Here is a 13,723-nt window from a genome sequence, read left to right on the forward strand (position 1 = left end):
CCAGAAACAGTTGTACAACCGGGCAATGAGAGAGGCGGTGGCTTGGATCCGCCCGGCCACCCGGCGTAAACTACAGAGGTACCCCCCTCGCAACTTCAGAGCGACCCCCAGACTGGAACGGAGCCGAACCTCAAAAAAGCAGGCAGGGGCGCCGGGCCCCTCAAATAACGACATACCCGAGACAAAGACACGGCACAGGATCCGACCTGCCTACCACTCAGCGGTCCCGACAAACACCGACCGGCACCCAGAGACTGATCGTCCATACACCTCCCCAGAAAGCAGACACGCCGAACAACTGCAAGCCAGCGATACGGCCTGGGGCCGGAGGGAGAAATATCACCGCTTTGGGACAAACGCTGCCTTCCTGAACCCCTATTCCCAGGGCTTCGGTTTCCCAGACGTGGGAATTGGCTGACTGTGCTCAGGTCTCTGACTGGTAAAGCTCCTACTAACTTGGAGTTTCAACTAAGCAAGCTTATACTGCCTAATTTTTTATTTTTTTAAATTTTTTCTTCTTTTTTTTTTTTTTTTGATACCGCTGTTATCTAGTGTTTAATGCAAGCGGACGTTTTCTTGTTTTATCTAACACTATCTATTGCATACACATGGTATTTAACATAACTATGTACTAGCGTTAGGGCACCCAAACTCATTATGCTTAGGATACAAGGCACGAAATAAGAAGTTATTTAACATCGCTGACTAGCCTGCCATCACTCTCTCACCACCCATTTTAGTTATAGTTTCTATGTTTATGCCAGCCTCACGGTCACCTGCGAGCTGGATCACTTATTCAACCACCATAGTCAGTCACTTACATCCCTGAAGCAAATCACCTGAGACTTTACTGTACTGAATAACCTACAGCTATGTCTGAACCATAACGTTAATAATCTGATACTATGACACCCCTTCCACTCTGTGTCTCTCTCTTTCCTGCCAGGCTCCTCTGGATCCTTAACTAAAGCGAGCACTCAAGCAGTTGTAAATAAGGCATAAGTATACCTGTTTGACCCCCTCAGGAACGCAAACTTGTCTAGCTTAGCATGTCTAAACCAACTCATCGATGTTATAAAGTTAGTTACTCTCATGTTTTCCTAAAAGTAAAATGTGCTGTTTAATCTGCCACACTTTCGAATATTACAATGTTATGAAAAAGCCTGTAGCAGCTGTTGTGGCTCTACAAGCCTGTTGTTACCTCATGCACAATAAAAATAAAGAATTTAAAAAAAAAAATCTTATGTGGACCTTTATTTGCAAATAAAGTTTCCAAAATTCGGGTCAACATTTGAAATTTGCCAGCAAATTTCATTTTGGTAAAATCACACAGGCTCTTTCACAGAGACAAATTTCATTCCAGCGAATTCACAGAGGCAAATTTTGTTACAGAAACAGGACTTAAGAAAAACATTTCTTAACATGTAACACTAAAATTTAAATACCATCAATGTTACTATGGTATGTGGCAATAAACATTTGCATTGTTGTATAGTAGTATCTACTTGTATAAATGTGCATTACATTCACCAGCAAAAACATTTTTCAACTTCCAGGTTTCAAAAATTGAGGTGTGCATTAGATTTGAGTAAATATGGTAAATTTCATGTGGGCATCCTGCATGTTAATTCTCCCTGCTGATCACGGCATACCTCTCAATAAACAAACTCTGTAAGGTGGTGTGGTCTTTTCATCCAGCCCAATTATCACTAACCGAACAAAACAGGGGCATACAGGATTCATGAACGAAATATTGTACCATCATTTTCAACAATAAATCCTACTTATCTGCACCCTACTTTGTGATGCCTGTGGCTTCCTACATGGTATAATGAGAAAAATGACTGGGGCATAGCAATACCAGGGTACTCTTATATATAAAAAGACAGGGAAGGCAAGGCCCTGTATGTGAAGGATAGCATAAAATGTAGCCTAATAAAAGTTAGTGATGCAAACATAGAGTCCGTTTGTGTTTCGTTAGAATTTGGTAATCAGCGTATTGTTCTCAACCATATTTGCGGACATTAAAAAGTAATTGACTAAGGTCGGGGCGTGGCCGACAGGGAATCAAAGCGGACGTCCTTTCACGGAGCTCCGCTCTGCACGACAGTTAAACCGGAAAATCCACAAAACCGTGGAATTCTGACCCAAGAGACAGACACCCCCCAAAAGCAGAAACAATGGGGAAAAAAAATAAGAGGCATCAAGGTCCGACCAAGCCCCAACAGCCGGACATCAGACTAGCTTTCGAGCGGCCGGCGAACACACAGAGATCCAAGATGGCGCCTGAGGCCTGCTGCACGCCCGAGGCATCTGAAGCCTCCATGGACGAAGAAGACTCACTGCCTTCGCCTAGATCCTCTGCCACAGAATCAGAGGAAGATGAGGCACCTGCCACAAAAGGTGATATAAAACGGCTCCTGCTGGAGATGAGACAGATATGGAGGAGCGACCTCCAGAAAATGCAGACAGAAGTGGAGGGGGTAAGACAGAAAGTCACCTCCCTGGAAACAAGAGAAACCGCCAGAGATGAAAAAATAAGTACTGCAAGCCGAGACATTCAAGAACTCACCTCACAAGTAAGACAAATGAAACGCACACTCACCACAATGGAGGTCAGGCATAGGCGGAAAAATCTGTGCCTTAGAGGCATTCCCGAAAGAGTCGACAGCACACAGCTCTTGCCGTACTCCCACAACCTCCTGACAGCCATGGGCATTGACGTCAGCCCTGACCTACCACAGATCACCTCGGCGTTCAGAGTGCGAAAGTCCGCGGCAGCACCAGTATCAGCACCTAGAGATGTAATCGTGCTGACCCGAGACATCTCCGTGAGGTCAGCCATACTCGCAAAATCCAGAGAGTTGGGGACTGTATCAGTGGACGGCCACAATATAGCTATCTACCCAGACACTCCATTTTCCATCCTCGCGGAAAAGAGACAGCTGGCACCAATAGCCAGGAAGCTAAGAGCCGCCAATGTTAGGTACCGCTGGGGCATGGAAGGGTCCATCCTCACAGAGATTAAAGGAGAAAGTTGCACACTCACCTCGGGGGACGACCTGGAGTTATTTCTACAAAGGGCAGGCCTGACAACCACCCTACAGCAGAACACCCCTCATCCTACCAAAAACCCGAGAGACTCAGAGAGTGCTGGCAAACAACGAAACAGTGCTCCACACAACCTCACACTTAAGAAACTGAAGCCACTACTTAAAGCTGTGAAACCCAGACCCGATGAATAACGGAACAACACAGAGGAACCAGGAGTTATCTAGACCCCCATACGACACACCATGATACAATGGTCCGCAGGACTCTGTCATTGGACGCTGATCCTTAAGATCATCTAATGAATACAGTAATAGCTTGAATTGCAGAGAATACTCGACACTGTATTATTGTTCGCTACTGTTTAACACTGATATACCTTTTATTCTATCCCCTAGATGTTGCCAGTATGATTACTTATTATGCTAAACTTGAATACATTGGAAAAAAACAATTATATATGTTGTTCTAAATTGAATAAAAAATACACCGAAACACCGAATATCAGTGTCAGTTTGTTCGTTCAGTTTATTACAAGGAGGGAGCTACCGGCGTGCAGCTCCCTCCTTGTAATTTGTAAAGATAGAAGCGGCAGGGAGCAGTGCACTTCCTAAGCCCCCCAGGACCCCCCTCACTCTATGGGGGTCAATATGACCCCCATAATAGCATAAGGGAGATTAAAATCTCCACAATGCCCCCACTCGCTACACCGCGAGTAGGGGCATGTCCACTAAACAGTGAGCAGCCAGGGGCTGCTAACTGTTAAAAAAAAATAACAAACAAAAAAAAGACTACTATCCGACCCCCACCCCTGTGCGGTGGGTGGGGGCCATAAAGATAATGAGGACCTACAAAGGTGGGGGCCGGGGGGAGAGCAGTAGGTTCCTCCCCCCTCATTATCTTTATGGCCCCCACCCACTGCTCAAGGGTGGGAGCTGGGGGGGACATTAGGTTCCTCCCCCCCTCATTATCTTTATGGCTCCCACCCACCGTGCAGGGGTGGGGGCCGGGAGGGGAGGACAGTAGGTCCTCCCCCCTCATTATCTTTATGGCCCCCACCCACCGCGCAGGGGTGGGGGCCCGGGGGAGGACAGTAGGTCCCCCCCATTGTCCATTATAGGTTATTTTTTTTTATTTTTTTTTTACAGTGAGCAGCCACTGCTTACTAGACATGCCCCTACTCGCAGGGGCAGATCATTTACTAACACTAAGTAATCTTTACTTAGTATTAGTAAATGTGGCTGAAAGACCAATTTAGGTCTTTCAGCCTTTTAGTAGATAGCTCCCTGATACCGTGGGAATTAGGGAGTTATCTACTAAGCGGCTGCAAGATGCAGCCGCGGCAATGAATAGGATCGGAGTTTCATTCATTCGAATGAAGTTCCTATTCGAACAAAATGCCGAATTGCATTCTAAAACAAACGAACATACTGTTCTCATTCAGTTAGAATGCAATTCGGCAGTTTCGTCTAAAATGACAGGAGGCATCACGAGATCACAGACTTAAGGTAAGAATTATGGGAAAATTGCTCTGACCAGCGGAAATGAAGCACACTTTGCTCCTCCGCTGGTCAAAGCTGGTCAAGCGGAGAAAACCTCCATAAGGCAAAGAGTCCCTACTTTGTCTTATGATTTTAAAGAAGACAGGAAGAAAAGAAGAACAGATCCTGAGAGAGGGAGAGAAGCGGAAGAGATTGAGGAAAGGTAAGTTTGGCATGACAGTGCCGCTTTAATCAATGACTGTTTAATGTTAGTAAAGGTTGTTAGCTTTAATATTCATAACTTTTGTAACCAGTATATATATATACAGCATATTTACTCAAATCTAATGTGGGGGGCGGGGCCTGGATGCCGAGCTCACTGGTCGCACTGAACCAGAGCTCCGTGTAAAGGCCTGCAAATAGGTGAGCTAACTCGACAATTTACACCGAAATCACACCGAGCTCACTAACCTGGCAAAGCAGAGCAGCGGCAGTACCCCGGGACATGTCTAACCAGACCTCCGAGAGGCATTTTAAAGCAAACGCGGAGTTGCGGCCTACCAACGGGCGCAGACGTGTGAGTGGCGGCCGACCTCCACGCCGGCAACCTGCGGAAAACGCTGCGGCATTGAGACCCTGATCACCCCCCCCTCCTGCCGGTGTGGGATATCCCGGCACACTTAAGCGAGAAACGAGCTAGCAGATTCCTGGTTTGGAAAGACTAAACTCCACGTGAAACCTACGGGGCCCAAACAAAATGGCGGCACAGCCCAAACGCACACTCACAAAGCCACCCAAGTATGCACAAGAGTTCATGAACAGACTAAACACTTACTTGTGGGCGAAGCTCCAAGCCCAGAAACAGTTGTACAACCGGGCAATGAGAGAGGCGGTGGCTTGGATCCGCCCGGCCACCCGGCGTAAACTACAGAGGTACCCCCCTCGCAACTTCAGAGCGACCCCCAGACTGGAACGGAGCCGAACCTCAAAAAAGCAGGCAGGGGCGCCGGGCCCCTCAAATAACGACATACCCGAGACAAAGACACGGCACAGGATCCGACCTGCCTACCACTCAGCGGTCCCGACAAACACCGACCGGCACCCAGAGACTGATCGTCCATACACCTCCCCAGAAAGCAGACACGCCGAACAACTGCAAGCCAGCGATACGGCCTGGGGCCGGAGGGAGAAATATCACCGCTTTGGGACAAACGCTGCCTTCCTGAACCCCTATTCCCAGGGCTTCGGTTTCCCAGACGTGGGAATTGGCTGACTGTGCTCAGGTCTCTGACTGGTAAAGCTCCTACTAACTTGGAGTTTCAACTAAGCAAGCTTATACTGCCTAATTTTTTATTTTTTTAAATTTTTTCTTCTTTTTTTTTTTTTTTTGATACCGCTGTTATCTAGTGTTTAATGCAAGCGGACGTTTTCTTGTTTTATCTAACACTATCTATTGCATACACATGGTATTTAACATAACTATGTACTAGCGTTAGGGCACCCAAACTCATTATGCTTAGGATACAAGGCACGAAATAAGAAGTTATTTAACATCGCTGACTAGCCTGCCATCACTCTCTCACCACCCATTTTAGTTATAGTTTCTATGTTTATGCCAGCCTCACGGTCACCTGCGAGCTGGATCACTTATTCAACCACCATAGTCAGTCACTTACATCCCTGAAGCAAATCACCTGAGACTTTACTGTACTGAATAACCTACAGCTATGTCTGAACCATAACGTTAATAATCTGATACTATGACACCCCTTCCACTCTGTGTCTCTCTCTTTCCTGCCAGGCTCCTCTGGATCCTTAACTAAAGCGAGCACTCAAGCAGTTGTAAATAAGGCATAAGTATACCTGTTTGACCCCCTCAGGAACGCAAACTTGTCTAGCTTAGCATGTCTAAACCAACTCATCGATGTTATAAAGTTAGTTACTCTCATGTTTTCCTAAAAGTAAAATGTGCTGTTTAATCTGCCACACTTTCGAATATTACAATGTTATGAAAAAGCCTGTAGCAGCTGTTGTGGCTCTACAAGCCTGTTGTTACCTCATGCACAATAAAAATAAAGAATTTAAAAAAAAAAATCTTATGTGGACCTTTATTTGCAAATAAAGTTTCCAAAATTCGGGTCAACATTTGAAATTTGCCAGCAAATTTCATTTTGGTAAAATCACACAGGCTCTTTCACAGAGACAAATTTCATTCCAGCGAATTCACAGAGGCAAATTTTGTTACAGAAACAGGACTTAAGAAAAACATTTCTTAACATGTAACACTAAAATTTAAATACCATCAATGTTACTATGGTATGTGGCAATAAACATTTGCATTGTTGTATAGTAGTATCTACTTGTATAAATGTGCATTACATTCACCAGCAAAAACATTTTTCAACTTCCAGGTTTCAAAAATTGAGGTGTGCATTAGATTTGAGTAAATATGGTAAATTTCATGTGGGCATCCTGCATGTTAATTCTCCCTGCTGATCACGGCATACCTCTCAATAAACAAACTCTGTAAGGTGGTGTGGTCTTTTCATCCAGCCCAATTATCACTAACCGAACAAAACAGGGGCATACAGGATTCATGAACGAAATATTGTACCATCATTTTCAACAATAAATCCTACTTATCTGCACCCTACTTTGTGATGCCTGTGGCTTCCTACATGGTATAATGAGAAAAATGACTGGGGCATAGCAATACCAGGGTACTCTTATATATAAAAAGACAGGGAAGGCAAGGCCCTGTATGTGAAGGATAGCATAAAATGTAGCCTAATAAAAGTTAGTGATGCAAACATAGAGTCCGTTTGTGTTTCGTTAGAATTTGGTAATCAGCGTATTGTTCTCAACCATATTTGCGGACATTAAAAAGTAATTGACTAAGGTCGGGGCGTGGCCGACAGGGAATCAAAGCGGACGTCCTTTCACGGAGCTCCGCTCTGCACGACAGTTAAACCGGAAAATCCACAAAACCGTGGAATTCTGACCCAAGAGACAGACACCCCCCAAAAGCAGAAACAATGGGGAAAAAAAATAAGAGGCATCAAGGTCCGACCAAGCCCCAACAGCCGGACATCAGACTAGCTTTCGAGCGGCCGGCGAACACACAGAGATCCAAGATGGCGCCTGAGGCCTGCTGCACGCCCGAGGCATCTGAAGCCTCCATGGACGAAGAAGACTCACTGCCTTCGCCTAGATCCTCTGCCACAGAATCAGAGGAAGATGAGGCACCTGCCACAAAAGGTGATATAAAACGGCTCCTGCTGGAGATGAGACAGATATGGAGGAGCGACCTCCAGAAAATGCAGACAGAAGTGGAGGGGGTAAGACAGAAAGTCACCTCCCTGGAAACAAGAGAAACCGCCAGAGATGAAAAAATAAGTACTGCAAGCCGAGACATTCAAGAACTCACCTCACAAGTAAGACAAATGAAACGCACACTCACCACAATGGAGGTCAGGCATAGGCGGAAAAATCTGTGCCTTAGAGGCATTCCCGAAAGAGTCGACAGCACACAGCTCTTGCCGTACTCCCACAACCTCCTGACAGCCATGGGCATTGACGTCAGCCCTGACCTACCACAGATCACCTCGGCGTTCAGAGTGCGAAAGTCCGCGGCAGCACCAGTATCAGCACCTAGAGATGTAATCGTGCTGACCCGAGACATCTCTGTGAGGTCAGCCATACTCGCAAAATCCAGAGAGTTGGGGACTGTATCAGTGGACGGCCACAATATAGCTATCTACCCAGACACTCCATTTTCCATCCTCGCGGAAAAGAGACAGCTGGCACCAATAGCCAGGAAGCTAAGAGCCGCCAATGTTAGGTACCGCTGGGGCATGGAAGGGTCCATCCTCACAGAGATTAAAGGAGAAAGTTGCACACTCACCTCGGGGGACGACCTGGAGTTATTTCTACAAAGGGCAGGCCTGACAACCACCCTACAGCAGAACACCCCTCATCCTACCAAAAACCCGAGAGACTCAGAGAGTGCTGGCAAACAACGAAACAGTGCTCCACACAACCTCACACTTAAGAAACTGAAGCCACTACTTAAAGCTGTGAAACCCAGACCCGATGAATAACGGAACAACACAGAGGAACCAGGAGTTATCTAGACCCCCATACGACACACCATGATACAATGGTCCGCAGGACTCTGTCATTGGACGCTGATCCTTAAGATCATCTAATGAATACAGTAATAGCTTGAATTGCAGAGAATACTCGACACTGTATTATTGTTCGCTACTGTTTAACACTGATATACCTTTTATTCTATCCCCTAGATGTTGCCAGTATGATGCTATATTATGCTAAACTTGAATACATTGGAAAAAAACAATTATATATGTTGTTCTAAATTGAATAAAAAATATAAATTGAAAAAAAAAAAAAAAAAAGTAATTGACTAAAAGTAATTTTGCAAGGCAAATGAAGTGTTTAAACAAGTTTTATAATGAAGGGAATTAAAGCACACTATATATATATATATATATATATATATATAAATGGGGATCTAGGGGGCGGAGCCTAGCTGCAGAGCTGTACAGACGTGTGCTGCTTGATCTCCTGCGGCTGGCACACTACACTCGACAAATATGCCAAGCCAAATACCTACTGGGCTGCAAAATCATACCAAGCTTGTTCCTGACACGCTGGTGGTTCCGGGGATGTCTCTCACAGGACTCTCCTCCACGGGCAAATACGACTTGAGGCTTTGCGGCCTACCAGTGATCAGACCGAGGAGAGACGGCCGCTCTCCCACGGCTTTAACTGGAGGTACAAATCGACTGATGTTGTCCCCTCCCCCCCTCATGGACCGGCAGGGGTTATCCCGGTCCTGCATGGCATGCTCGACACAATCTGGCGGCAAACACCAACCGCACGGAGCAAACGGCTGTGGCATCCCACAAGCAGTCACGATCCCCATGGGCGCCCAAGATGGCGAACGCACGCGGTCCACACACTACAATGCTCCCCATAGAGTGGTCACTCCAACGACTGGACGAGCTGTTTGCCCATTTCTGGGCCAAGCTAGAAAAGCGGGTGACAAACAAGCAGAGACCAACGCACGAAGTCACCCGGAGGGGCGCAAGTCCGAGAAAGAAGGGCCTACAAAGGGGCGCAGAACGTACCCGACACGCTACCAAATCCAAGCGCAACCCGCATGGACCAGGGGACTTGAGGGTACTCACCCCGCAGCTATCCTCACGCAGACGGAGAATCATCCGCCACAGAAGGCGATCAAGCACCAGGACCCTCCGCCGCCCACGTGGCGAGAGAGACTTTGACTCACCGAGCCCCCAGACCCATGGCTCAAAGACACCGGCCCTTAACCCCTTAAGGACCAAACTTCTGGAATAAATGGGAATCATGACATGTCACACATGTCATGTGTCCTTAAGGGGTTAAACTGGCCCAAGACCAAAAGGGCGAAGTATGTTGCCCCCTTCAAACAGAAACCCTGGAGAAGCCATCAGCCCTCAGCAAGCACTTACCTACCATGGGAGTCGGCTGACACCGGACTGACTAATTGCAGCGAGCGGCCGCTGGCGGCAACAACCGCCGAGAGCCGTGCAATATATACAGGACTGAGAGTTATTTCCCTTGAGTGACTCTACTGTTTTATGCAACACTAGCAACCTTTATTGTTGTTTTTTATATGCCTCACACGCTTAGCCAGCCACTATGTCACACTAGGCTTTCCCTCTTGAGCCTGCACTCTTTTAGACCTCCCGCCTAGACCCACAGCTCATCCTGTTTTAATGTGCCAGTACAAAGAGCACTTTCCTAACACACCTCTGACAGACAAGACAATATACAAGGAAAGTGCTGGGGATTAAGGGACCTCACAGTAAGGCTGACAAACCTAATAAGCCATTCAACAAACTACCACCATCACACACACAACTCACTCGACCAGCCAGATGTACGGCTCACCTACTTGTTAGTCTGCCTCTCACGTACACCATGCATCATATTCACCCAGTAAATACGCATATATAGTCATCCAGTATAGCTTGTTCCCGCATCACATGTTTTGTTGTCACACCACTGACTATTGTTCGTTTTTTTCTTGACTATCTTAAAAAAAAATTAGCAACTCTATCCTGTGCCACAACTGTTAAATCTTGTTTTAGTTTGGTACATGCTACTGCTGTTGTGGCAAAGCATGAAAGCTTGTAATATTAACTCTTGCACGAAAACATAAAGAATTAAAAAAAAAAAAAAAATGGGGATCTACTACAGTTTCTAACGCACAACCTTCTAGTATAAGTGGTAGAAGCTTGGAGTGATATAAAAATAGTACATACTTGGCACAACCTTCCAGTGGCAGAGGTAGTGGGGTAACAGTGTGCTGCATGTGTTTAGAATATATGAGATTAGAATGTATGTAATATACACAATATGTGTAATTTGTTCCTTTAGCATAAATGCAGATACGTGAGGCTTTATGGACTAAATCTCATTTTGCAAAGCAAATTAAAGAAAAAAGGAGTATACACAATTTTGCTAGTGAATGGGTTAATGCACACAAAATACTTGATTTCTTCGTAATCACTGACACCTGATGGCCATATCTCTTAAATATGATGCAAATATTGTCTGTTTTTCTAAGTATAGCAATTTCCTTTAACTCCCAGTATATTTCTTTCAGGTGTATTTGTCAAGAGAGGTGACAAGAACAGAAATACATGAAGCAAGGCTATGAAGAAATATATTAATAACAGAACCAAGTCTAATTTTGAGAAATCAAGTATTTTGTCAGATTCCTGTATGTTCTCAAAGGAGATGGTAAACATAAACCCCAAACCTTTCTCGTCTTCTGAATGTGAGAAATCTTTTGTCACAAATGCAGAGCTCGTCTGTCATCAGAGCACTCACACAGGAGAGAAACCGTTCACATGTTCTGAATGTGGGAAATGTTTTGTTATCAAAGCGCAGCTTGTTCATCATCAGAGTACTCACACAGGAGAGAAACCGTTCTCATGTTCTGAATGTGGAAAATGTTTTCGACAACGTTCAAATCTTGTCAGTCATCAGAGAACTCACACAGGAGAGAAACCGTTCACATGTTCTGAATGTGGAAAATGTTTTGTCACAAAAGCAGAGCTCATCTGTCATCAGAGAACTCACACAGGAGAGAAACCGTTCTCATGTTCTGAATGTGGAAAATGTTTTAGGCGACAATCACAACTTGTCATTCATCAGAGAACACACACAGGAGAGAAACCGTTCTCATGTTCTGAATGTGGAAAATGTTTTCGACAACGTTCAAATCTTGTCAGTCATCAGAGAACTCACACAGGAGAGAAACCGTTCACATGTTCTGAATGTGGAAAATGTTTTGTCACAAAAGCAGAGCTCATCTGTCATCAGAGAACTCACACAGGAGAGAAACCGTTCTCATGTTCTGAATGTGGAAAATGTTTTGGGCGACAATCACAACTTGTCATTCATCAGAGAACACACACAGGAGAGAAACCGTTCACATGTTCTGAATGTGGAAAATGTTTTGTCATCAAAGCGCAGCTTGTTCATCATCGGAGAACTCACACAGGAGAGAAACCATTCTCGTGTTCTGAATGTGGAAAATTTTTTGCCAGTAAAGCAGGGTTTGTCTGTCATCAGAGAACTCACACAGGAGAGAAACCATTCTTGTGTTCTGAATGTGGAAAATGTTTTGGGCAACATTCACATCTTGTCAGTCATCAGAGAACACACACAGGAGAGAAACCGTTCTCATGTTCTGAATGTGGAAAATGTTTTCGGCACCATTCACATCTTGTCCGTCATCAGAGAACACACACAGGAGAGAAACCGTTCACATGTTCTGAATGTAGAAAATGCTTTGTCACAAATGCAGAGCTTGTCTGTCATCAGAGAACTCACCCAGGAGAGAAATCGTTCTCATGTTCTGAATGTGGAAAATGTTTTGGGCGACAATCACAACTTGTCATTCATCAGAGAACACACACAGGAGAGAAACTGTTCTCATGTACTGAATGTGGGAAATGTTTTGCCAGTAAAGCAGGGTCTGTCTGTCATCAAAGAACTCACACAGGAGAGAAACCGTTCTCATGTACTGAATGTGGAAAATGTTTTGGGCGACAATCACAACTTGTCATTCATCAGAGAACACACACAGGAGAGAAACCGTTCTCATGTTCTGAATGTGGAAAATGTTTTGGGCGACAATCACAACTTGTCATTCATCAGAGAACACACACAGGAGAGAAACCGTTCTCATGTTCTGAATGTGGAAATAGTTTTAGGCAACACTCAAATCTTGTCCGTCATCAGAGAACTCACACAGGAGAGAAACCGTTTTCATGTTCTGAATGTAAAAAATGTTTTGTCATCAATTCAAAGCTTGTTCAGCATCAGAGAACTCACACAGGAGAGAAACCGTTCTCATGTTCTGAATGTGGAAATAGTTTTGGGCAACATTCAAATCTTGTCCGTCATCAGAGAACTCACACAGGAGAGAAACCGTTTTCATGTTCTGAATGTAAAAAATGTTTTGTCATCAATTCGCAGCTTGTTCAGCATCAGAGAACTCACACAGGAGAGAAACCGTTCTCATGTTCTGAATGTGGAAAATGTTTTCGGCATGATTCAAATCTTGTCCGTCATCAGAGAACTCACACAGGAGAGAAACCGTTCTCATGTTCTGAATGTGGAAATAGTTTTGGGCAACATTCAAATCTTGTCCGTCATCAGAGAACTCACACAGGAGAGAATCCTTTCTTATGTAGTAAATGTGGGAAATGTTTTGCCAGTAAATCAGAGCTTGTCTGTCATCAAAGAACTCACACAGGTGAGGTGATTTTATAATGCATCTATAGATTAACATAAGAATAAAATATCTTGCATTGTGATTTTTTTTTTATTATGCTCATACGATTTTTTTTATCATGCTCATAGTAACTTTGGTAGTAGCAGTCAATCTACATATAATGCATTGGTATTGTGGCACCCCCATGCTATCGTCGGTATGTTCCTAACCTGCATTGCTAACTCTGCTTCACTTGGTTGCACACTCACCGGCAACCCCGTATACAACCCAGAATACATTGTGGTTGTATGTTCTGGCTGTTACAGGGTATATTAAATAGCATGTTCCACTGGTAATACACTTCAATGAATAAGGTTGTTTCGCCTGACCTAAA

General features: G+C 44.8%; 1 protein-coding gene across 1 annotated transcript; it reads left to right on the plus strand.

Annotated features, from left to right (window-relative positions):
• Nucleotides 1-11,258: 11,258 nt before the first annotated feature.
• On the plus strand, nt 11,259-13,435 carry LOC134569284 (oocyte zinc finger protein XlCOF7.1-like). Its single transcript, XM_063428202.1, has one exon. The coding sequence runs from the start codon at nt 11,259-11,261 to the stop codon at nt 13,386-13,388; it is 2,130 nt and encodes a 709-aa protein (XP_063284272.1). The 3' UTR covers nt 13,389-13,435.
• Nucleotides 13,436-13,723: the final 288 nt, after the last annotated feature.

This window comes from Pelobates fuscus, chromosome 7 (assembly GCF_036172605.1).
Source record: "Pelobates fuscus isolate aPelFus1 chromosome 7, aPelFus1.pri, whole genome shotgun sequence".
NCBI lineage: Eukaryota > Metazoa > Chordata > Amphibia > Anura > Pelobatidae > Pelobates > Pelobates fuscus.

Bases quoted from the DNA above. Each gene is read 5' to 3' on its own strand.
- LOC134569284 (XM_063428202.1), top strand. From the start codon at position 11,259: ATGAAGAAATATATTAATAACAGAACCAAGTCTAATTTTGAGAAATCA.